Below are 27,190 nucleotides of genomic sequence, written 5' to 3'. Positions count from 1 at the left end.
TGACATAGTTCTGCAGCAAATAGCTTCATTTTCAGAGAGACACACACACACATGCATGCATAAATAGGAGGCTGTAGTTCGATGTTCAGGGAAAAGAAAAAGATATTGCCTGTGCTTCAACTGAGCAGATTTTAAATTGTTCATTCCAGTTTCTGTAAACCTACTGATTTCAATACAGTAATCAAAAATGCATATGCAAATGCATATTTTTATAAGGTTTATTAATGTTCATTTACCAAAACACACGTCTGTGTTTTATATTTCTTAAATAACTATTGTGTTCAATGTTTATTAATTTAGTACAAGATAGATTTTAGATTTTGAATTTTTTGCTCAGCTTATGATGTTTTGATATGATGTAACATTAACATTAAGAGTAAATAGGACTTCGGAAACAACCAGCACATATTCTGACATGCCAGGAAATGTGCTTATATGCATTGATGGAACTGGGATGTGTCAGTTTTGTTAATCTGCTTCATTCACTAAAAAAATTCTAAATATAATAGTTAAAATGTGATATTAAAAACCAGAAAAGTGCTATGCACTGTAAGTGCCCAGAAAAGCGCATTATAACTGTAATGAGTTATTATTATTATCCTATCCCTACTTTTTCATAGATTTTTCACACCTCAACACAAATATACAAGTTTTATAAATGATAATAGTGGTGAGACCCCAGAACACCAAACACGCATTTTAAATATTTCTTTAACATTCCTTTTACATGTTTGTTGCTGTAATGGTTACGGGGTGATACAATTGATACAGTTGTGATCTTTGAGTGATTTACTGTTGCAAGTCTGAAGAATATACAGAGAAGTCTGCAAGGCAAAGAGGTTAATTTTTTTTCAATGTACTGAACTGATTCTACATATAATATTACTTTGCAGTGAGCTCTGAAAGGCAAACATAAATTTGTTGGTTGCCTATTGTTACATCAAAATGCGTATGTAATAAAAAAGATAGATATGCCATTATTTAAAACTTTTTTCTTTTAAAGTTACAAGGAGTTAAAATAAAAGATAATGGTAAATCACTGCAGGTTTTAGTGAAGTTGCCAGTTCATTTGCTGTAGTTGTACTGCTGAGCTAAGAGACAGATCAATAAATCAAATCGGGCTTGATGGATTCTTCAATTCATTGAAATGAATGCACGGAAGAGGAAAGAAATCTTTAGTATTCCCTCTTTGACAAAGGGTATGCAAAGAGCCTAAATGGATGAATGGTTGATTAATTTTTGCCAGAAATTGTCATGACAGCAGGAAATGTGTTTTTGCATTTAGTGTGTTTGCATGGGAATTTTTGCAGGGCATGAATTATTACATGGAAGTTTGTACCTAGGGCTATGTTGCATAATGTAGGCAGGTTATCTTACCCATAGCTATTACTAGATATGCTGCGAGCCATGTTACCCCATTCAATTTAGAGGATCCTCCAAATCCAAAAAAGTGTTACTATCTGTCAGTCAAGTTTTGTATTATTTAAAAATAATTTTCTGCTAATGTGAAACAGTAGCGTTTAAAAATAAATTAAACTTAAAGAATGTTTTACTTAGTAATATTTGGCAAGCTTAAGGTCAGTGTGGTTCATTTGCGGTGAATGAGTTTAACAGTTTACAGTATATGTGCATCATTTTTACTGTGAATTTAACATTATATTCTAGATTCCAAAGTCTGTGAGTCCTTAAATCTCTCAGGTTCTCTCAGAAATGAGATCTTCCCATACTTATAGTGGACAAACAAATACTTACATTCCCCATTATTTAAGATAAAAATTTTCCATTCCATTTTGGGAGATTTTATTCATTTATTTTATCATTCAATTTTCAAATCTGGCTTTTGAGACAGATGTTGCTAGAAATTATATTGTTATAAATTTGGTGTGGTGTTAACGCCAAAGATAGATAGGGGGGTTTTAAATGTAGAATCTTTAAAACACTTTGAATAAATATCAAAATGAAAGTTAATAAGTTACTCCTACTGGTAAGGAATAATTCCAAGCAGGGCCAAATAGTTTTCTTTGTTTGTAACAGAGTTTAATGGCAGCATAATAAACAGCAGACAAAACTATTTTTTTACAAATTATACATAAATGATATTTGGAAATATTTTGCACACTTCTCTTCCTATTTTCACCTCCCATTCATAGGGAGGTAGTTATATTACAGTATATATGCCCAAAGTGGACTGTCAATTCTAATGTTTGTTTCCAAGGCCCAGGTGAAAACAGTCCTCTAATTGAATGGAGTCATTCAACTCTTATTGGTATTACTAACACATCCCTCACATGTAGCAATAATTTTAAATTCCATTCCATTTCTATTATCAGAAAGTTTCTTTGTGGGTGGCAAAACACAAAGTATGTGTAATAGGAGGCACAGTGGAAAAAACATATCACCCATTAAAAACACAGAACTTTGTTACCCTGTCCAAAGTATGCACTAATTCCCGAGATAAAAGTACTGACATTTCGTATTAGTAAATACAGAGTATAAACATGAAATGACCATCAACTACAAAGTCAATGAATGAGATAGAGTTGAGGCTGAAGCAAGATTAAGGGGACTTGTAAAAGGAGTTCATGTAATGTTCTCTCCACTGAAGTTAAGGATTAAAACACTGAATGTAACATCTTTAATAGTAAATCTTTGAAATGGCAGGTGGAACAGTAGATAATATCACTTTGAGTGACAGGCTTCTATTGCACATACTTTGTGTTGGATGGAGGAATCACTATCTTGGCAGCAGTGATTTTACATGGTTGGTTCTCCCAGTGTGTCTTTCTCCTTTGATGTAAAATGAACAATGAAATTATTTTCATTGTGATTCTGCACATTATTATTATTAATAATATTTACATTATCAGTTCCAGGTGAATGGGTTTTAATAGAGCATCAACGTTTTTCATTTCAGCCTCCTGATTGCTCCATTTTTTGGTACAGTACATAGTGACTATATCAGAGATTTATTTTCACATAAATATGTACCTTCTTTCATGCAAATTAACTGTTGTCAGCAAGACAGCACTACCATGGTTACAGATGGTCAAATGCGGATTCTCCACTGTCTCCTCAGGAAGTGAAGTAATCTGGTTGTGTATCTCTTAGCAAACTACAGTACTGTACGCTTAGTTCTCTGATAGAAATAGGATGAGAAATTATCAGAAATGTAAATATGTATTAGCCCATTTGAAAATGCCTCGTAGGTTAAAACAAAGAAATTCTTCTGTCACCTGGCTGAATTTAGGGGTACACATTACTTCTAAGAACAGTCCAGATGAGTTCCTAGTATCATATCACATTTTAGAGTAAAAGGATGTTTAACCCCTTTCACCTACAGTATGAATGATGTTAATTTGAACGCACATCCATTGTAGATAGCTGACTAGCTAGAAACTTGTTATGGTATTTTCCAAGATCACTGTTTTTGTAATGCTAGGTTTATTAGCATTTTTCCATTAGCCCTTTGTACTTTTGTTTCTGAATCATTTGTTGCATAGTACTTTAACTAAACCATCTTTAAACTTTTCAAATGTCAGTAATTTGTCAAGCTTCAGTAGGGAAGAGCACTGTTAATTTGCTTGTATTTGCAACAAATGGCAGACAGACTGTTGGCTCCACATGCGATCAAAAAGATTTGTGTGTCTCTCTGTCTATTATATTGTAATTTAAATATGTCATCAGGAGATGGAAAACAAATGGTCACATAATAAATATCTTTGAAAGTTTCTTATTTTAAAGACCACCTTTATTATAAAGTATTCACCATATAATTATTTTAAATAAACACCTAAAAATGACTTGAGCAGTGAGGGTAATTACCAATGTATGTTAAATTCCCGCTTTACCTTCTGATTGTTGGGGTATTTTTAGTAAATGAGTTGTCAGCAGAAAAGCTTCATTAGACCCATCAGGATATCGGGCCATGAAAAACGATTCTTTCACTGTAGTGACAGTTTCTTTGAGCCAAATTGATGGAGCATCTCTGACAAAAGCCATATTGTGTTCTCCATGTGAAGAGTGCCGAACAAAAGAGACAGTTTGTTCTTAATTTTGTCAGGTTAATATTGACACAGTTTGCTCTGAAGAATCAAGAGCATGTGTAATATACATTTACAGCGATCATTTGGGTAAACTGGCTGCTGGATGCCATTAATCACAAAACACCACAAAAGTACCCAGGAAAGTTTTTTACATTAAATCCATGTTTATTGGATACATTTCCTTGTGGCTTGTTATCATGTGCTACAGTAGTTTTATCTGTGCATTTTTTCATGTAAATGCTAGTGACTTTCATGAGCTCTTCTGAGGTACTGAATGTGTATTCCTTCCTATAATCAAAATTACCTAATAAAAACATTGATAAACTAATGAAGAATATCAGTTAATACACTTTATATTTATGGAAAAATTCTGAAAAATGTAGTTTTGAATGTATATAGATTATTTTCTTTAGCAATTATCAATGTTAACTCTATGAATGAAAATTAACTATATGTTGTTTCAAACAAATATTTTGTTTAGAATTGATTTCATTACAGTTGTTCAGTACCATTTTTTTCTTTTGTGTTTGTGATAGCAATAGTCTGAATGAATGGACTGCTGTTAGTTTGTCAGCTGTTGGCATTTTCAACACAAACTAAAGTTGGTGAAAAACACACACCAGTAAATAACGTTTTAATTTTTAATAATGTTATGAAAATTACTAAATAGACCAAGAATGCTTTTATTTTTTGTGCCATATTTTTGGCACAAATATGTAAATAATTTCCTTATTATGCAAATAACTCCTTGTAACTTGTGGCTTTTAGCCACAGTCTCTCATATCACTGGACAAACCCTTTTATAAAATAGAAGATAAAAAGTTTCAGCAGGCTCATGATGCTGTTAATACACAGTTTAATAATAGGTTTAAACTTGCAAGTTGTCACATTCTTTAATACAAATTGTGTTAAGCAAATAACAAACTTACTGTACAAGTTTACTCTCAGCATAGGTAGATTATATGCACTTATCATCAACATAAGTGAAATGATTTTTGTAATATATCTTTTCAGTTCATACATTTATAATTATTTAGTGATCTAAGTACTTATTGTATATTTCAGGGTTTTTATGTTTGAGAATGCTTCTTTTTTGCAAGCTTTTAGAAATGTCACACTTAACAGCATGTAACTCCATCCATAGTAAGGCAGCTTAATAAGAGTATAATACAGTTATCTGTTTAAACAGCTTTGTTCTTTGAAAAAGTTAATTATGTTTAAGTAATAATTTGACATTTTTGCAAAATTGAGAAATAATCTGAAACTGCTTTTTACAGATTTAAAATGACATTGCATGCTTGTTTATGACTCATAATAGTAATAATAAAACCTCTCAATAAACAAAACCTTTAATTAATGCATTTTATCCTCATAAATCATTTGGCCTGTCATAAAATTACCATAATTTATGAATGTTAGATGTCTAAGTGTAATAGCTTAATTTCAGAAACATAAATCATAGAGCTTTCATTTAAACCACCCAGTGCAGTTTTAAATGACGTTTAAACATTTACACTTTAGATATAAGGAAAAAAATCTTATTCAGCATACTTCTTACTCTGTTTTGTATGCTAGATCAATTAATGATAAAACAATTGGAAGAACATATTATGCAGAGGAAAGTGACACTAAGTTTTAAATGACTTTAGGAAACTATTTTAATAATTGAAATTTTGTTCAAGCAACTGATTTTCTTTTAAACATATATTGTCCAATGATTGCCTAAAGAAAAACATATTAAAGTGAAAAGAAATCTCTTACAGGACTAAGTGGCATCACTTCAAAACAGAGCATGGCAATGTCAAAGAATTTAGGGGATTTAACTACAAAGGCATAAACACAAGCTTTAACACAAGTAGGCGCATTGTTTATAATGAGCCTATGAAGGAAAAATACTTAAAATGTATTTATTTTTGTGTATTTTGTGTTTTATTTATATTTTCAACTGATAATAAGGGTATTAAATTCTTTGTTTCATTAAGAAACGAGAATAATGTTAATAAACAGTGATGCTTGATAATAGGTTAATAGATTTAGGCTGTGTCACAGATTGTAGAATGATCACTCTTTACAAGACTAGAGTTGTATTTTGGGATTCCCAGTTTTAATAGAACTTTGGACATAGAGGAAAACCAAATAAGTTTAAGCACAAGGGTTCTTTCTGTTTAAGAAATTCACTTAAATGTTTAATCAATCTAGACACACTCAAAATTAATTGTAATAATTATAGTGCATATTTACAAGCACACAAATGTAATAAGATAAAGTCATCAAACAATATAAATCAGTAACCGGTATGTATTAGTATCAGTAAAGTATCAGTATAATTAAAAAATACAGTAAAGTATTTTTACATACTGTATACTTTATAATGTTTTTAAAATGTTTCTATATCATCTGTTAACACATTTCTATAAATGTTTGCTGTAGTAAAAATGAAGGTTTTGAACTAATAATAAAAGAAAAGGCCAATTTTAAAAGATAATATTAGAGATGACTTTCATGACACCTACAGTAGCTGCTGCTGTGCACCAGAAGCAGCAGTACTGCACATAGCAGATCAGGCAGAGAACTGAGATATTCTTTCACCATTTGGGTTAATGGGGAAATTTAGGCAGGTCAGACTGCATAATTACTGAATGGAATTTAGTGAGGACCCCAGAATTACCTTTGTGTTTACACAAAATGCCACAGAATCTTTAAGGATATTTATGCATTAAACAGAATAAAGGGCACGTCACTACTTTATGCTTTAAACTTTATGGAAGTGTATGACTTTCCTCAAGATATTTAAATAACTGTCTTAAATGCTTAAATAACGTTCTGCTTAGGAAAACAAATTACTTGGAAAAAAATAGTTCTGCCTATGTAGAAATATAACTATACTATCTACTTTATATTATAAGGGAACAAGTAGATTCCACACTGAAATACCATGCTTAGCCTCTCCTTGTTGCTTAGCTGCTTGCACACTGATTCAACTTGACAGTCAAACCTTTTTATATTATTAATACATTATACCTTTCTATTGCGTATGAACATTTATAAATATCAGTTTAATTCCTAGTTTAAAAACATATTTTTTTATTGTCTCAATTTCAATACCTTTTAATATTTTGTGTAGATACTGTAGGACTAAATTTGCTAAGCACTAATTTACCCATAACCCATAGAATGCACACTGGACATATCAGGCTATCAGCTTGCATTTTCAGAGCTAATGGCTTTTAACCCTGAATAGATTTTTGCTGTTTTAGTAGGAATTTGTTTACTGCTGCTGGGATAACAAATCATATTTGTAAATGCTCGACAAAACAGTAATTTATCAGGTAGATGGCAGATGGATAGAAGAAAAGCACCAACCTGTATGTACAGTTGCCTTGAGTTGATGATGAACTGCTGTTTATTTTAGGACAACATTACTTGGCAGCAACAGAAGTGCCATCACAGCACATGACACTGAGCTTGGCTAGAAGACAGGCATAAATTATAGGAAACACAAACAGCTCACACAGGACTCTTAGATCTGTTTGTTGCAAATAAACTTCAGGCTGTTACAAAATTCCCATAGGAAACATTTTAATATTTTTCTCTACAAAAAAGTTCATATTTGTTGAGCTTGTGTTAGCACCATATGTTCATTGATTTACAGTACCAAGCAAAAGTTTGGTTGGGTTGTATTCTCTTATATTGTAGAACTAAATGTAATTAGATCCTGTTGAAAGTCTTCATAAAAGATGAAGATAAACTGATTAAACCTTTAACTAAAAATGTACTGTATCTGGATTATTTAAGGAAATAATACAAAAGTATGTAAGTATGGAAAAACCCTTAGATTCAGCAACTGGTCAAAACTCTTTGACTTCAACTAGATGTTCCTTACAAAAGTGCTTCAGGTCAGTAGCATTTAAGGGTTTCCTTGCATGAACAGCTCAGTTTAACACCTTCAGACCATTACATTTTAATAGAGGTTAGGTTCAGGACCTGTTATGGCCATTCTTTTGTAGATCTGGTTGTACAGTATGTCTAGGATCCTTGTCTTGCTGCATGGTCCATTTTCAGTTCCAATGCATAGCCTGACATTCTCCTTCAGAATTTGATGATACAATGCAGAATTCATGGTTTCATCAACGATGACGAGCTTTGGAGGTTTTGACACAGCAAATCAGACCACCACAACGTTTGATGAGGTTCTGTTGGAAAGGCTGTGTTTTTCATTCTGGCCAAAACAAATCTTGACATTTTCAATTTGATTTCTTCTCTCTAAACTGGAATGTTGCTAAATCATTGTGATTTTGGTTACAGTGGGCACAACCATGTTGTCCTAACATTTATATGCCATTTTAAAATTATTTTACAAGCATAAGGTTCACAAGAATTACCAACATTATATCAATATAGTTAATCATGGTATAATTTAATATTCACCTCTGTTATAGATTGTTTTGATAAATAATTTGGTACTTTTCTTTTCAGACAAAATGTAAATATCAGGTGTTTCATAGATTGAATTTTATTCAATCTCTACCTGCTTTTTGATCAAATAAATTAAATAATGTAAATATTAATCTAAAACATTTTATCGTGTTCATTTGTGTGTTCATCTGATCATTAAAAAAAAAAACATTTATGTTTGGTTGGTGAGACTCCAGCAAGAAATTAAATGGATGTCTGGAGATGATCTTTGTAATGAGGAGTTAAGAGTTTTATAAAATGATGAAGTGGAAATGGATTGAAAATAAGTGTTCATTTGGCTCCTTGTATTTTATTGTAGAATTTTCTACAATAAGGCAATTGTTGTTTAAGTGTAATTTAAACTTGTTTTGAAAAAATATGATCACTATAGGATTAGTGATTTTAGTTGAAGAATAAAAGAAAAGAAAAGAAAAGTTTAAAAATATGCATAAATGTATTAGGCCTCCTTAATAAGGATCAATAATTCAGAAGTGGCTTTTCAAACACAGCAGAATACACTTTCACATGATCGGTTGAAAGTGTATAAAATTAATAAAAATGAATGAGCAACGTAATTATATAAAATTACATTGCCTTTTGTTTTTAAGGCTTCACTTTAAAAGAGACTTGGTGGGATTGACCTTCTAAACCAAGAGATCACAAATTCGTTAGTCAGCATTCTGACTGAGGAACCACAAGTAGATTGTCAATGGTGGAACCTAGCTGAATAACAAAGAAGAAAAAAGGGGAAGAGTGTTAATTATCTTTCACCAAGGGTCCTCTTCTTTGCCTGTAAATGTAGCATAGTTTTCTTGTGTTGGAGCTCTGTGCATGTGGGTGAAAAGGCTAATTATTTAATATATGTTAATTGGAAATAGAAACAAGTAATTATCTCACCTGGGGAAACATGTGGTGTGTGACTCTTTGAATAGATCACATAGCTAAACCTTTTTAGAACTGTTCCTCAGAGAACACCTGGGGCATCACAGTGCTTTCATTAAGATGGAATATGTTAAAGTTACATGCTTTCAGAGCACATTATAAAGGTAATGAGATGATACTTGTTTAATTGGCGAGTTAATGTAATTAATGCATTGCCTGGGCGTTCCCAGTGGGAAACAAAATTCACAGGGTAAGTATATATCAAATTTATCATGCCTTTCTTAAATGCTGCTGTATGTCACTCGTATCACTCCAAACTTGTAATAAATAAAAAAGAAAACTCAGTCTCATCCGCCGCTTTTGATGTTTGAAAGTTTCTAAGCGTTGTGGTTTAAAGAGAGGATTTTTAAAATGTAATGCTAGAAAATGTATTTTTAAACAAACCATTCTGTAAGTGTAAAAAAAAAATCTTGAAACTATAGTTACCAAAATGTTATCTATTGAACACTGGTGCAAAGAACAAATTCCAGGTTTGAAGAAAACAGATTTTTGCTTATATTTACAGAATAACAAACTCTTAGTGACACTCGTTTGATTTATGACAAAAATACTTTACCTGATTTTGTCAGTTTGTCATTAATTTAGCTACCCTTTAGTAGACCACAATGGTAATTAATACCATTATTCTACTTTAAATCACTAAAATTACTCATAGAGTTATTATAAAATAGAATTTAATGCATTACTGAAATTCTTTGGTATTTGATTTTCTGTTTTTCTTTTAGGACTACAATAACCATCCAAACCTTATGGAGGATTTGAAGGTGTTTTGTGAACAACATGGCTATGAAGGACTTATTCTGGTTTCATCTTCATCACAAGAACCCTACCAGCGATGTCAGCAAGTTGCTGTCTACTCTGGGAATGTGGAGCTTCTCAATCAGGCAATGATTGCACAATGCTTTTACAGTTAATTCAAAACTAATAACACTAATATGAATCTGTAATTCATAATTTCATCTGTACTTGGTACAAATCATACTATAACTTAAGAAGTTCAAAAATATAATCTAACTTCCTACAGTAAATATACAGTGACAATCATAGTGTTATATCGCGTAATGTAGTACTGTTTGTTTTACTTGTGCTCCCATAGTGTGACATTAAACAAATGCACACATCTAACTGTGGAGAATCTCAATATTGTAAGGCTAATGCAGACGACATTTGCTATGTATCAGAAAAGTCCAAAGAATTAAATTAACTTTCTCTAAAGAAATTGCATGAAACTACACGTAAGTAATGATTTGGGGTACAGATGGGTGCCAACAATATATCCTTTAGATCATTGGTAGTTGCATGAACTTGGTAAATTATCTAAATATTTTACAGTATATATGTTCCTCGTGTTTTCAGATCTACTATGACATGTTTTGTTATCTGTGATGTTAACATGTTATCTGTGATATTTCCCATTGCAACATTCATTAGAAAATTTGATCTGCTTTGAAGCCAAGTTATTACTAATATACTCAGCTACAAAAATTATTCCCTAGTGGATCTAGGGAAAATAAGGAAAATTATTTTTCTACACCAAAATACCAGAGTTAAAAATCTTGTTAATATGCTGTTTATTTTTTTCTGTCTTTTAAACTGTGTAGATATGCTGTGAACTGGAAGAAGCTCAGAATTCAAACTTGGATATGGAGCCAATCGACTGTCTGATGGATCAGATTCAACTCTATGAGCAAAGAAATACTTCTGTTTATATTGAACAAATTATTGCACTGATCAAAGAAGTTCTTGACAGGAGACAGCCATTGTTTGTCCCTAACAGTAGAACATCGTCAACTGAAGCTGTAGCAGGCAGTGCACCCCTTTCTCAGGGATCATCAGGGTTCACCGACATGTACAGCTCGGATGCTGAACCACAGTCCATGTCTGTCCATTTTATTGAAAATTCTCACGACTTAAATGAATCAGCACAACCCTATGGTGTAGATTTAGTAAGTCCCGATAGTGGCTTGGCCACTATCAGAAGCAGCCGTTCCTCTAAGGAGAGCTCAGTGTTTCTCAGTGACGATAGTCCTGTTGGAGAAACTGGTGGTATTCTTCAAAATCCCATCCTAGGTTTCCCCTGTACTAATTCTGTATCTGGAAGTAGAAAAACACAGGAGAACAAGTCTCAGAGTGTAAGCAAAAATGAGAATTTCGATCTTTTCAGTTTTGATCCCTTGCACAGCAGCAGTATCTCACCATCAGCAAATGTCACTGACTTCTCACTAGATAGTAATACACTAATTTTTCATGAACCATTAAACATTCTTGCAAACCCTCAGGCAGATGGCAGACCAGCACAAAGAGTAGACGATCAGATCACTTCTACTTTTTCCGAATGTGGAGACTTAAATCAAGTAGAATTCTACAATGAATTTGTTGATGAACACTTGGAAAGCGAAGGTAACTATTTACTGGGAGATGGCTTTTCCACAACATTTCAGGAGCAACTTATAGGAGATATATCTGATTCAAAAATTCCACCAACACCAATGAACAGTCTTGTAGAAAGTTCACCTTTAGATGACGGACTTCCAAAGTTCTTTCCAGAAGATGTTATAGAGAAAATAAATGAAATGGGAAACAAGAATTGTGTGGCATCAGGTTTAAGACAGTTTGACCAGTGGAACAACTTTGGACTAGAGGGTAGAGAATCCACTTCTGAAAATGTACATGTTTGGGATGTAGCAGAAAGAGGCTATATGGATGAGGGAAGTTCAGATACTGATTTGGAGGACCATGCTACACGAAAGTATTTACACCAGTTAGAGCAGCTCAGAGGTAAAAATGAAGAAGATGAATCCAATCAGTCCATTTCAAAGGACACTTATCCATGGAGCAGATCTTTTAGTCAGGAGGTACCCAAAAGTTCTGATCAAGAGGATTTGGGCAAATACAATACTGAACAAGATGGATCTGCTTTTATAAAGATACTCGAAAACCCACCTGCTGTAGGAGGTGAAAAGAATGATAATTTGTGTAATACATCAGGTACATTTAATAGTGCAAAAAGTCTACCTCCAGTTGGTGGAGGAGCTGTAGAGGATCCTTTTGAAATACATGGTTTGCCCCCCAAAATTGTAGACCTAACACCTTATATGTCACCTTCAGAAATCTTGACGACTAAAAACAAGGTCACAGAGAAAATGGATAATCATGCTAGTACAAGCATTGCTGACATTTCCCCATCTATTGATGTTACTGATGCATCCACAGTAAGTTCTAAGGATGACAGCTTGTTTTATAATCAAAATCTTGGTGATAGTCAAGAGACAATAGATATGGCAACCTCTGCCTTTAGTTTAGGTATACACTCATTAATGTCTGAACCTCATGCCATCCAGGAAATCAGTTCGGAAGAACCTGATCTGATACCTGCAGATCATGATCATGGAGATAGAGGTGCCACACAGAGTGGACGAGAAAGCCCGGTTTTATACAAGAACGGAGAAGCTGAGGCTGAATTACTTTTCAATGTTGGTGTCTTTGCTGAAGTTAAAGATGCGCCTCCTCCAAAAGATAAAAGCCCTACAGCTCTCCCTGAAAATGATATTATTTTTGAGGATTCAACTATGGAAAGGGCAACTTTTCAACTCCGGCTGTCAGACAACATTAATGTTGGTGATACATACATGTACAAAACCAGAAGCAAACCCTATATTTGGAATCCATTTCTTCAAGAGACTCAAAATTGTGAAACATATGACAACTGGAACCCTAATTTGTCAGTTTCTGATTTATGGAATCCAGGCACGCTGGGCGATATTCAATTAACACCATCTGAAGAACAAAATGCTTTTCAGTTACAGTCATCAGGTTTTGTTAAAATTGAAGAAAAAATAGAAGAGGGGGTTGCACAAATGCCAGAAGCTTCAGAAGAACTTTTTCACCCAAAACAAGGATCTTTAGAATGTGATATGTGGAGTTTTCCTGTTATGGAAAACTTCCACAAAAACTCTGGCTCTTACCCCGATTCCCTTGATGTGTGGAATACAACTATCAGGGATGATACCCAGTCTACCCGGACCAGTTCAGAGACAACTGATTTCTCAGAGAGATCTGATACGTGCAATGCTCTAGTTCAAGGAGACTCTTTGGAAAGCCCTGTTCAAGCAATACAGGAAGGTATGGATATGTGGAATACCACTATACAAGATGATACACAGTCAACTGCAAGCAGCCCTGACACAAAAGATGAATGTGAAAATCTGGAACTATGGAAAACAGCACTAGAGAATGATGTGGAAGCTCACAAACAGGAAACTGTCAATGGAGGATATCTGAAGGATTGTGATAGCAGTCATTCACTGAATGAGAATGAGGTTAACTGGAGTATCACACTTACAAATACAGATGAGGAAAGTAAGCAAAAATTTGGTGGAACAGTAGACAGAAACAATATGTTTCATTCAGAAGATGAGATTATGATGTCCAGTGAACCATCCTTAAAGGAAACACAGTCTTTTGACCAAGACACTCCTGAGGTGATTAATACATTTCCTAATTTAGAATCACTGACATTAGATACCGCTCTGGACCAGCCAAATTCCAAGAGAGAATATAATGAGAACTCTATCCACTTAACATCAGACCCATTTCAAGTTTGTAAGGATGTTGCACAACATGAAGCTGTTGATTACACCAATGTTAAGGAAATAAAAGCCAATACTTTTGATGTACATTTGGAAAGCCAAAGTGAGATTAAACAAATGGATATAAATTCAGAGAACACATATGATCATATGAAACCTGATATTATTGTTGAAAATCAGCAAAGCTTCAGTCAACCATCTTTGGAACCAGATATATGTAGTAACTCCATTATGACAGCCATGGTAAAATCACATAGCAAAACTGGAAATCCAGATGTTGTAAGTCAATGTGAACTAGATCAGAGTTCACAGACATCACAGAGTCCTGATGTGTGCCAAGAACCAAATTTGGAGAGCTTATTAGTGGAAGCCAGTACAGAGGAGAATCCTTACTCAAGGAAGACTCTAATTGAGACAATGGGTATTGTAGCAAATGATGAATGGAATTATGGGGAATTGAGTTCTGAGGTGAAACAGGACACATTACACATGAGTAAACAGAGGGAAAGTGATGAACAGGTTAGCTGTAGGGATGTGGAATGTATTAAATCTTCACCAAGCGAAGCCTTTTCTACTTCCGGTGAGACAAACCAGCACAGCACAAATTACATCAGTGAAGAGGTATGGCTGGATTCTAACAGTGAAACTCATCTGAATTTACAGGCTACAGGAGGATTTCCCACTTTCGAAAATGCAGATAAGTGTACATCTTTTGTATGTTCACCTGCAGATTACTCGAGTGTTGAAACAACAGAAGATGAAATTACAATAATCCAAGAGTCTCCCCAGAAGATGAAAAATGAATCAAAGGTTTTTTCATTTGTTGAACAAGAAGAGCTCAGTGCTCATAAGCTGAGCAGTAGCACATATTCTTCCAACACTATTTTTGATGAGTACATCGAAGGAAAACTTTATGAATGTAATGTGATCTCAAAGGATGTGTGTGACATTTCCCTTGTGAACATGTGTGATACAGAATCCAGTTTACATTTGACACCAGAGCATGAATTACCAGTACAGTGTGGTTCAGCTACGTATAACCAAGAAGAGAATAAGTCTTATACAATGAAAAACATTGATATTACGGAGAATTTATCTTCAGTGAAGGTGGCGAGTACTAAAACAGTAACACAAAAAGCAACAGGCAAAGGTCCACTTGCAAAAGAATTTGTAAGTGACAAACAGGAAACCGAGAAAAGCAGTTTTCTGGAATTATGTTCTGATACAAAAGTGTGTATTAATAAGACAGATGTAAAATCCAATACATCCACAGTGTCCTTCATTGAGGATGGCCATAGTTCAGAAAACTTTAACTCTTTAATCGTAAATAGAGCTAGTCCTAAGCTACAGGCAGTTGTGAGCAGCGAGGATATTCAGTCCAGTTCAGATGAAGAGTTGTTTGGATTGGAAATGGATTACGTAATGGTCTCGAGGAGAGAAAGTGAAATGATTGAAGAGGGCGCTGAAGGGAACAGTCATTTACATGGAGCCCTTGAAGGAATAACTTCCCACTTGGAGTCAACAGATTCATCTGAACTGTCTATTAGAAGCCCTTTTGAAGTAAAGCCAGATACACAGGATCCAAAGAGTAACAGCACTTTTTCTAGTGCCTCACTCTGTTTTTACACAACAGCAGAGCGAAATTCTGTCAGGGCCAGAGACTCCCTAGAGGAATCAAACAAAGCAGAACAATCTCCCAATGAGATGCATAATTGGATGTTAGTGGATGGGAGTGAGAACACAGAGAGTTCTCCTGAGGAAAGTTCTAATATGACTGACACAGCTGGGACAGATTCTGAGAGATCTGCCAAAGAAATTATTTCCCCATTTACTATCAATCCGGCTGAAGGAGCTGAAAGCTTCCCTTTACATTTTAGCAGCTCACAAAATTATTCTCCAGACAAAGAAAGAGATATCTGTTGGAAGCAAGATGAAGAGGTAAACCTAAGAACAGTGAACACTTTACTTAAACAGACTTCTCCCATACAGACTGGCTTGACAGAGAACAATAAAAAACAGTTCCTACAGACTGGCCATGGGGAACATCTGGCTGAACAGCCAATAGAAGAAATAGCAGAGGAATTAACAGAACAGCATTTCTCAGCTGACAGCATGGGGTAAGTGAAATTGAACAGTGATCTTAATATGAACTATTATGGTTGGTGAATAGGATGTAATTTGAGATGATCAGGGTCACGAAAACTCCATGTATGGCTTTGTTTACCTGAAATGTAATTCCTGATCTGTGATGTTGGCTGAGGTAATGATCTTAAAAATAAGTAATCAACGCTTACACTACTCTTTGCTACTGCATAGTTCTAAAGTATCCCCTCCTAACAAAACAGCTACTAATAAAAAGGAAGATTTTGTCACCACTCTGCAAATAATGTTTGAGGCCAAAAGTGAACTAACATACATTGACATTCAATGAGACATGAACACAAATTAAATGTAAGGCAATATTATAATTATAGCAAGAGTAACACGAAACCAAATCATTTAGTTATTTTTAGTTTGACATAGAGGTGTGAGTGTGCATAATGTCTGCCCACCCCCCATTGAAATGTGAAGTTAATTGTTTTCTAAAACAAGTGGAAAACAGAGGTGAGTTTTACAGAACATGCTCCTAATGTCACTTAAAACTGCCAATGGAAATTATATTAACAACTGTCTGATGAGTAAAATTCACTTCATTGGACTGGTAATGCAGGTGTCAGACATTGCTTTTTGATTTGCATGCCAAGAGAATCATAGATAAAAAAGGTGCAAAATATAACATTAGAATTGCTAAGATACTGCATGTTATTACTGAATAAATACTTATTGTTGACTCACATAACAAATGCACAGTGTAGTTGATGACTACGTATTGTTTTAAAAAAGAAAAAAATAGGAACTGTCATCATCATCATTGCATGTTAAAACCACCCTTTTCTTCCAAGCCAAGGTTGGTTAGATCCTAGTGAATGTAATGGAGGGATGAAATCTGTAAAGAGTATTTGGTGTGACTTGGGGAACTGGCAGTCTGGCTATGACAACTATTGCAAGGAATGAGTCAGGGAGCCGCTACAAGGGTGTAGATGGGAGACAGGATGGATGTGAGAGAGACGTGCAAAAAGAAGTCCAAGATATATGGCTGAGAGATATATATAATTTAAAGTATACAGGAGAGCATCTGTGGACAAAATTAGGATCCAACTTTCATCCTGAACCTGAAACTCTGTTTGTGAAAACAATAAAGGTTTTTGGATCAGGTACATTGTATGGTTACCAAATGTAGATGTAATACATGTTTTAAATATTTTCTTCTTTTGACAAACTAGTTTACATACAATATTTACATGTACATGTAAATTACTTGAGCAAGCTTTCATTATACAAATATATACTTTTTATATTAAGTGGCTATAATGATTAATACCAGTAGGCATCTAAATTGTTCTGTGGTGCTAAAAAGTAGATTGTTACAATGGAATTATCTACTGTGCTGACGATAAAGTCATGTTAATGTGTTTAATGAATCTTAATTTCCCAATTGCAGTGGAAGCTAAAATAACCTCTTCTTATTTAACTGAAGGTACAAAACAAGTAGAAAACCTTGGGGCTTTTGTGAAATATCACTATGAAGGAGAAACTTTCCAGCCTTGCACTGCTGCTGTCTAAATTTGCATATTATTGATAAACATGAAAATCAGTAGTCCAGGTGTGAAGCTCTGAAAACTCTTCTTGTTTAACAGAGGACTGTTTCATTACTTTGTAGACACAAGTATAGGTGAAACAAATGTGCGTGGAGTGGATAATTCAGGAAATGTATGTACAGTATGTAAAAGGGTTTTCATAAACCAGATGTATTGCAAAAGCAAATTTCTGTTTGATGTCCACCAGCCAGGAAGAAAGGACATTTTATTAATCTGCAAAGAAACCAAGATGTATCTTCAAGTAATTGCCCACTATTTATTTATCAGTCCCACTCCTGATAACTTTAATCAGTCTTAATGCTTATATTCCTCTGATATTTTATGGAACTTGCTTAACCAAAGCATGCTTGTTTAGCAGAGGAGCTCATCTATAGTTACTGCAACACGGGAAGTTGTAATAGGAAGATTCATAATTTCAGCTCTGACATATGATTGCTTTTTTCTGAAGATAATGATTTCTCTCAGGAAACCTGACACAGGGCGGCGAGAAACCCGTGCTCTTGTTTTCTTAAGAATCACAACTTAAGTACCTTTGTACCTTTATGGTTTATGGTGTTGTATTTATATTAGAATAGTTGTACCTTTTATTCTTTGTTGTATGACTTATAGTTATTCAGAAAGCTGCTGTAATCTTCATGCAAATTTTTCTGAGCAACCTTAAAAAATTCTGAGTTGGCTGATTAGTGCTCAGGAATATAGAATCTAGTAGGAATTAGAATTGCAAAGGCCTTTGAGGGTAAGACTGCTGTTATTCCAAAGACAATACACAGTGGATTTTCATTCCTCTCTAGTTTTATTTGCATAATTTTGTGTATAGAGGTTTGAATATTTCTACTGATATACAGTGGAAAGGCTTTCTGGACAGGACCTGGTGTAATGGATGGTAATGGTCCACACGAAAGCGTATTTTTATGTTTTTGGCTGCTTTACGCAGGGAGTCTGTTGTTTGAACTCCAGGGGGAACACACTAACAGAACTGTTTATAAAGCTGTGTACGCCTCATCAATTATGCATTAAATGCATCATTAGTGCACAGTATTTAAACTATCTAATTAAGCTTTAAAGTTTTTATATTTGCATTGACTAGGTACGTTTTAAATGGTTTGGATAAAAAGTAAAAATGATATACATCATCAATGATGTACTGTAATATATAATGTTACTAACGTGTTAAACAACAAATAGTTGTGCTTGGAATTCGAATATTTGTGTGTAACATTTCATGTTCAGCATTTAAATCTTTAACCATTTTTTGTTTGTTTTTGAACAACTGCAGTTTGGTACATGTCATTTAAACTATGGGATTATTACTGTATTATTGTTGTTTTCGGTTACGCATAGTTTTCAAACAGCACAAATTGTATGCTTTTACGTTATGTGTTTAAACAGAGTAAAATCTTTATAATGGTTTCTGAGTGTGAATACATCTTGCTTGTAAAGTATAGTGTATGTTAAGTCACAGTCCTTCATGTTGTTGAAATACTGGATTTCAATTTTAAAAATAAATTGTATATTAAATTTATATTTAATGTAAGAACTATCATTGTTTTATATAATGGGAGCTGCAGTACTGTATTCAGTACAAATGTTTTTTCTTAATCTGTCAGGCGTTCCGATATCACACGTGAACACCAAAGCTTACAAGTGAGAGTGGACCGTTTGGTCCAATTTTTCCGGATACTGTATGCCAAGATAAATATTAGTGTTTCTTCCCTTATGTTTGAAGACGAGAACCTAAGATATCGATCATCAGTGTCAGACACTTTCTGTTTCTAGCAGGACTTGCACCCTAGCCCCTTCTAAACAAACAGCTAGAATATTTATCCAGGCACTAAATTACATTTTATAATGTGTTGTTTTAAAATTTTAGCCTCTTAAGGGCTTTGATGGACTTTCGGAACTTTTAAAAAAAGCAGCTGTTGTTTCCTTCAAACCAGGGAATCACAAATATATTCTAGATGCCTCTAGGAATTACGAGTGATCGGTATTGCTTTTTCTCATCAACCACTTACTATGAACTAGAGAAAACATTGATTAATGTTTTATTTAAAACAGAAAAAAATGTAAATTTATTTTAATAAGCCATGTACTGTAGTGAAAACTGTCAAGGAATTGAAGGTTGTTTACTTAAATGCCCACAAGAGGTCAGTGATGGCTCATGTTTCAAAAACTCTCATTAGACTGGAGAGGCATCCTTCTTCAAGCCTTACTGTAACAGCAGTCCTTAAAGGAAATGTAAAAGCAAGGAAAAAAAAAATGAACTATTGTATATATTTATCTAAATATTTATTTCAAAATAACACAGAACTAAGCAGTAGTTTTTCAATAGTAGTTTTACACCAGTGTAAAGTAGTTTTTAGAGCTCTGGATCTAGAGCTCTGGATCAGGAATGGGTAGGGTAGGGTAGGGCCCTTGAACACATACCTCACTCAGATAGTAAAATGTCCTGCTTTGTAAATGTGTATGTTCAGGTTATCACTGTCAATAAAAATGTTTTTCTCAATGCACTCATTCAGTTAAGTAAAGAATTATCACATCAATAGTAGAACTTGCTATTTATTTTAAAAGCAATATATGTAGAAGCAGATTCACTTCAAATTTATTAACAATCGTTAGCTAATATACCTGTATTCTGTATGTTTGTGCACCCAGACTTTTTAGACTTTGAAAGCAGAAAGATATCATCCACTAGGTGGCATGAATGACTGTTGTTTGAAGAGTAGCATTTCATGTGTTATCTTTGAAAAAGCTGTTTACTGTTTATATTTATGAAAGATTTGGAGCCATTTTCTAACAGTGTTTTTTAAAACGACCTGCTGTTGTCTAGGTGGGCATTTGAGATGTATCTTTTTGAAGTATTTCTATCATGGTTCAGAAACCAGCCTCCTGTAACTAGGCGTTAGAAAATGTATTGAATGGACTTTGATCTTCAAGGTGCACCACAGTGCTGAGTGACGTTGTTCAGCAAGTTAGCACAGTGTAAATATTCCTTTAAAACTTCCTGATACTATGTACAGTATATACCAGATACAGAGTCAACAGTAGGGGTAAGTGCTCATAGAAAAGAATAAATAGATATCTTAATGTTAGTTTAAGTAGCATCATGTTTCTCAATGCAGGTAAATTTCCTAATACTGTATATGAAACATTTCAGAAGGAAAATATTGGTACTGAAAAATTATTGCCAACCGATATAACTGTTGCTGTAATAATCCACAGTTGCCTGATTTCCTCCCAGATTACTATGAATTTCACATTTTATATTATATCCAATATTGGAAAGATAATCCTCTAGTTGTTGCTGTTTTTTATATACTGTATATATTCTGTATTTTTGTAATTAAGTTCTGTTTAGTTCACACACTTCACACAAAATTAAGATACGGTGAGCATAGTGTCATAGTTCAACACTGCTGAACAAAGGTGTGTGAGTCTGTGTGTTTGCATGTGTGGAGCTGTGTCTGCATGTGCACTTGTCAAGACGGAAATGAAAAGACTGGACTGAAAAGACGTGGCAACAGGTTAAAGCAAACTGAGAAAGACTAGGAGCTTGTTCTACTGTGGGATGAAAAACACAATTTGCTATTAAGAGCATAAACCGTGGGTGGCACAGTGGTTAGTATTACTACCATGCAGTGCTGGGGCCCTGGGTTAAATTCTTTGTCCTGGGATGCTGTCTGTGTGGAGTTTCCATTTTCTCCCTGTGTTTGTGTGGGTTTGCTCCGGTTTCCTCTCATAATTCAAAAACATACTGGTAGGCTATTTGGAATTTCAAAAATGTTAGTATTAAAAAGACTAAAGTAAACATTATTTCCAGAATCGTGAAATATCAGGGTTGGTAAGCTTCTAATCTGAAAGATAAAAGATCTTAAATTCTTTATTTCAGATCTTTAGTTTTTGTTTATTTTTTTGTCTTTTACTTTTTTTACTTTCTTTTTGTCTTTTCATTTATCACTTTGTACAGTGTCCCTGGGTTTTAGAAAAGTCTTTATTATTATTATTATTATTATTATTATTATTATTATTATTAAAACAAAAATGTTGTCATTTTATCCCTACTTTTTCATTTATTTTTCACACCACAATACAAAATATACAGGTTTTGTAATTGAGCCTAGGTACATTAGAAGTAAGGCCCCAGAATATTATTATTATTATTATTATTATTATTATTATTATTATGCAACGGATAATGTTAACTGTCAAACAAAGTACAAGGCTGAGAACATAGTTCTTCAGCTTTCTCAGCTACTGGGAACCTTGTATTAGTGAAGGGTATATGTATAAATATGATAGATTACATCTGAATGAGATGGGCATTAGTCAGTTTGGTACCAGGATTGTCAGAGAAATTATTTAAACTACATTTGAAGGATGGAGCACTGAAAAAAAAAACAACACAAGATACATTGGAGTCAAAAGAGAATCCAAGAAAATGCAAGAAATAGAAGCCTATGCATGAAATTTCTGAACTTGAATCACTGAAACTTTACTGCAACCTTAGTGGATACACAGCATTACAAAGAGAAACGTAAGATGAAAGAAGGGGAGGTGAATCAAAGGTCTCAGAATCCATATGGATAGGACATTTCAGGAAACACCATTTAAAATGCATAATATTAGTACATACAAAGTCTTACTGTATATAATGAAATCAGGGCTCTGTGTGTAAAGGACTGAGAGGTTAGCATGGCAGATTTGACTTGTCCTAATATACTGTACACTGGGTAAAATTATCAGGGATGTCAGCAGTTGAAGCAGAAAGGGTAGACATGGCTAACAGTTGCTTCCTTGATCGGTTTTTCAGATCAGCAAACAGAGGGATATTGACTTGCTCTATTCAAATAATCAAGATCGAGTGATATAAACAGAGGTGAGACTACTGTAGAAAGCACTGCATTTTGGATTTGACATTAAATCAACATCTTGGCTATATGATAATTAAAGATACCATGGTACTGTTTATAAGAGTAGGGGTGCTGACACTGGTATCTTGGCTAAAATCCAATTTGGACTTGTTCAATCTAGCATGACTAAAAGTTCCTCCTTAATCGAATTGCTGAAGCAATTTCTGTTTTCTGGACCAGATTCGCTCAGTAGCTGGGCTGCTGGTACACAGTGTCTCTCAGATGGGTACTGCATTTCAGTGATGGATGAAATTGGTTCCCTCTTGTATGGAAAGTGCCTTTTGATTCTTTGGAATGAAAAAGGCTATATAAGTACAAGAAATTAATTCAATTAGTCACTTCCTAGAGACAGCTTATATCATGTAAACAGAACCCCAGATGGCCTAACATAAGACTGTGAAACCAATTTGCAAATTTGGATTGTATTGAATACCTTGGCATGCAGCATAGACCACATTGTTAGCAATTGTTATTGAAATAGTTATAGATAAATGCAAATTAGCATTTTATTAGTTACTACTTACTCATTAGTTATACTATTTCTTTAATTATTGGCATGCAGTCCTTAAAAAATGTGTCCCTCAGTAAGAGTTTCTGATGGCACATCTATTTTGTGTGCAATCATATGGCCTTTAATGCTTTGGCAGCATCATAACTGCATTTTTAACAGTAACGTGAAATTTTGTCTTCTGTTATATTTCCAAGTGTTTCTAATTCTCACCATGATTTGCTTCAGTTCCTGCATATGTTGTCATGTTTGTTGTTCCCTGGAAAATCTCAGGTGCTAAATGTGTGCCAAAGAATGTTTCCAAGGAGGCTGTGTAGCAGGTCCCCTTAAGTGGTGTAACTTTTGGGGACCAACCCATTAACCATGTAAATTATGGAGAATCTCGGAAAATGTCCCATTTTGTTGGATTACAAATTGTATATTTTTAATCACAATTTGAATGCTTGAACTGAACTCCTTTATACTGTAAGTGAAAGAAGTTAAAACCTGTTGGGACCACATAGTATCTTTAGTACACTCTTACCAGCCTATGATCAGAGGAATTTCAAAAGCGTAATTTCAAAAACAGTGTTACTTAGAAAAAATCTAAATTAGGAAAAAAGTACAATTATAATGTACAGAAGCATATTTAAGTAAATAAAGAAATAACTAATCTAAGAAGTACACAAAAAGAAAAAGAAAACCCCCAAGATGTTTATCCACACATTGGGGTAATTCATATTTTAGTTTTTCATTTTTTTTTTTTGCAGACATTAAACTAATATAATCCTTTTTAAACATTTAAGTAAAAAATATAGATGGAGGTTAGGCCTGACTAAAGCATTATTTAGTATTAATTTACAGATATTTAGCATACATACTGTACAGGAGAATGTTAAAATGGTTTATTTTTCCCTTGTAAAATGAAAATAAGGAAAGTACACGTTTTAAAATTTTCTTGTAAAGCATATGATGCGATATTGCTAGAAGTTAGTTATAGCAACCATTTTCGTTTACATTACATTTACCTTCTATAAATAACATTCTTACTGGAAAGTTTCGCTCTCATGGGATGGCTGTGGAGTTTTTCCATGATCCCTGTCTTTGCTCAGTGCCTCGTGAAACAGTGGAAACCTTTATTTCACTCCCCATGTTACGTTAGCTACAGAAATGTTCTTTGCCAAATAACTCAACAGAGAGATTTCATACGTAAGCCTCTTATAGAGCTTAATTTTGAGTCACTCTGATAAAAGTGTGTAGCTGCACAAATATATATATAGAGTAGTTAGTTTTATAGTGATTGAATGTCAGAGGTACAGGTTTTTGGAAGTTCCAGAGGTTTGTGCAACTTATTATAATTGTTCTCACTCCTTGCTATGATATGATCTATTATATCTCACAAATTATTATTTTTTAAATTAAGATGAGTAAAAGAGATTTGTTGCCTGTGAAATTTACTCATTCAGAAAATAATGTCTGTTCTGTCAAAAAGTAGCATACTATATCTGAAATTGTGTAATGCGTGACTTATAATGACATTAGGCTTGTTACGTTTGTTTTGTGGCACTTACTATTATTAAAATATTTAATAAGAAATCATGAGGGAAAACATCCACATTTGGTGTAATGATTAATAATGATAATACTGTAAGTCACTCCATAATATTTGACATAGTATGGTATTGCTTTCTATATTTATATCTGTTCACTTAGTCTGAAATCTGCTGTACTTTTTAAGGATCATGCTCATGTTTATTTTTTTGTGAATCATAAAGGTCAGTATAACCTATTAGTATTAGCTTTTCCCCCACCTCCTACAAAATCAATTATTAAAGAATGCATGTACAGTTGTAGTTTATTTTGGACCATCAGTAGAATTTTTACATGAGTCTAATAAACCTGTTCTTACTTAGTTTGTGTCATACAATTTCACCTCATGCACCATGCTGTATATTGTAATGGTGCAAGGTATTATATTGTACAAACTGCCTTACTATAATGCAAAAAAAAACCACCACCTTTAAGCCAGTATTCATATGTGCCTACTACTATTCAGTAATATAATGACTCAAAATAGAAAATCATTTGAGTGCAAAGCCAGAATGGAACTAGGTCTATACCCCTACTTTTACGAACAGTGCCTTGGGATCTTTAATGAGCAAGCTACCAGCCATGTTTTTGAAAATACTACCCTGGCTTTGTTTAAGAAATGGCTGGATGAGATCCTTCGATCAGTTAGCCGCTAGTAGCCAAAGAAGCTAGTTTAGCCAAATGGCCTCCTTTGATTTGTATCTTCTGTTAAGTTCTGTAAAGTGGTCAGGAGGACTTGGTTTATCGACTCCATCATCATCATCATCATCATAATAATAATAATAATAATAATAATAATAATAATAATAATAATAATAATAATTTTTAAATGAAGAAATAATACATATTTTTGTACAAAGTCTGAAGTGTAGAATACAAAAGGAAACAATATGCGGAAAGAATTAAAACTATCGAATAGAAAGCAAGATAAGCAGAGAAAAATGAAAAGGTTACTCGTTACTGTATGTCAGAGTTATCTGGCCCCGTTTGGGCACTCATTCTTAGTAGAAAATATATCTTGGGGGTTTCTGTGTGTATAAATTCCAAGGTCATAAGCTATAGATTATTTAAAATCGATTTATATATAATTATTAATTGTTCCATTCCACTTTATGCCAATGTGTCTCAGCAATCATTAAATACCTAATCTTTTGTGTAACCTGAAGATACATTACATTTGATACTTATTCAAAAAGTTGTTTTCCGCACCTTTCTTATGAGCAACAGAGAAACAATATAAAATTATTTTGTAATTCTTTTACCACGCATGTCAAGTTCTGTCTCTAGCACAGGCCAAAAAAAAATGCAAGTGCACGATTTTCTTTCTTTTCTCATAGTTTGATTCCACTTACTCTGGAAGAATTTGGTTGCACACACTGATTTGCAATGCAAATGCCCTCTCTTTTTCATCAGGCGCACAATTTGGTGCCGTCCCCTGTTTGCTTTGTTTGGTCTCAGTGTCTGCCAGTCACTGTTGGTGAAGATGTTTCAGGAGCATTGTCACAGAGCCCTGGGGGTGTTGTGCTGCCAGCCATTCACAAGTCCTTTCAACACACGGTCACAGAGAGCAGCCGTGCAGCATTCTGGTGCAAGGGCCATCTGGGAGCAGGTGATCATCCTTATTTAGATGTAGCAGGAGTCATGTGACACAAGATGGTGGAGAAGCCGTGTTTGTATTGAGCTGCTGCATCAAGGGATGCTGAAAGTACTCTAAACATCACATGCATTAACACAGGGGAAGAACACCTTCTTTAGTCTTAAAAGTGGTAAGTCTGCTTATTTAGCCAATGTGTAAACGTGCTGGTGCTTAACAGGGATCTTTGTGTGAAAGAAAATTGAATTGCATTTGTTCAAATGATGAACAATTTGATGTTTTTTCCTGGCAGAATGCAAGGCATCTAATTTCTCATTGTTAAAATCCAGGCAGCCGTATTAATTTCTATTTTTAGTGCTTAGTGAATAGCAAACAGCCTTAACCCTGAATGGGATCTGAATTTTTTATATTGAAAATTAACATTTATATTTGAACACAAGGTATTTTTTACCACTGCTGATTATTCTTTTACAATATCATTTTTTTATGTTTCGTACTAGGACTGTACCTTACGTGAAGTAAACTTGCTAATTCAACTCAGTTTTGTTTAGTTTCTTTGTCTTGTCTTATGTATATTTTTGATTTATTGGCTCATTTCAAAGAAATGTGTGCTTGCTGACATGATGTGATTCATTTGAAATGTGATGCACTAGTTCTTGCAGTTAAGATACTCTACCCGAGATGCAAAATTCAGTTGCTGACCTTGAAGCATCTTCTTTCTATGACCAATATTAGTTTTGGACTTAGAAGGTTAAATTAACTCCAGCTGTGCTGCAAAATGATACCTAAACCTAATTATGAAAGTTGAAGTTTATCTTTCATTTGCCTGTAGGGAATTTGTATGTGTTTGGATCTTTTGCCATTTTATAATCACAGAAACTCACT

The 27,190-nt window shown here is 34.0% G+C and overlaps 1 protein-coding gene across 11 annotated transcripts in view; it reads left to right on the top strand.

Moving 5' to 3' along the window:
* Positions 1–27,190, top strand: part of LOC102691387 (prune homolog 2 with BCH domain) — an 86,033-nt gene that overhangs the window by 36,314 nt on the left and 22,529 nt on the right. For all 11 annotated transcript variants that reach the window (XM_015367658.2, XM_015367620.2, XM_015367664.2 and 8 more), the window contains exons 7-8: positions 10,166–10,324; positions 11,042–16,146. In XM_015367658.2, coding sequence (XP_015223144.2) covers positions 10,166–10,324; positions 11,042–16,146 — 5,264 coding nt within the window. The remainder of the gene's footprint in view (positions 1–10,165; positions 10,325–11,041; positions 16,147–27,190) is intronic.

This window comes from Lepisosteus oculatus, chromosome 3, assembly GCF_040954835.1.
Source record: "Lepisosteus oculatus isolate fLepOcu1 chromosome 3, fLepOcu1.hap2, whole genome shotgun sequence".
Classification (NCBI taxonomy): Eukaryota; Metazoa; Chordata; class Actinopteri; order Semionotiformes; family Lepisosteidae; genus Lepisosteus; species Lepisosteus oculatus.
This window is presented reverse-complemented; position numbering and strand designations above follow the sequence as displayed.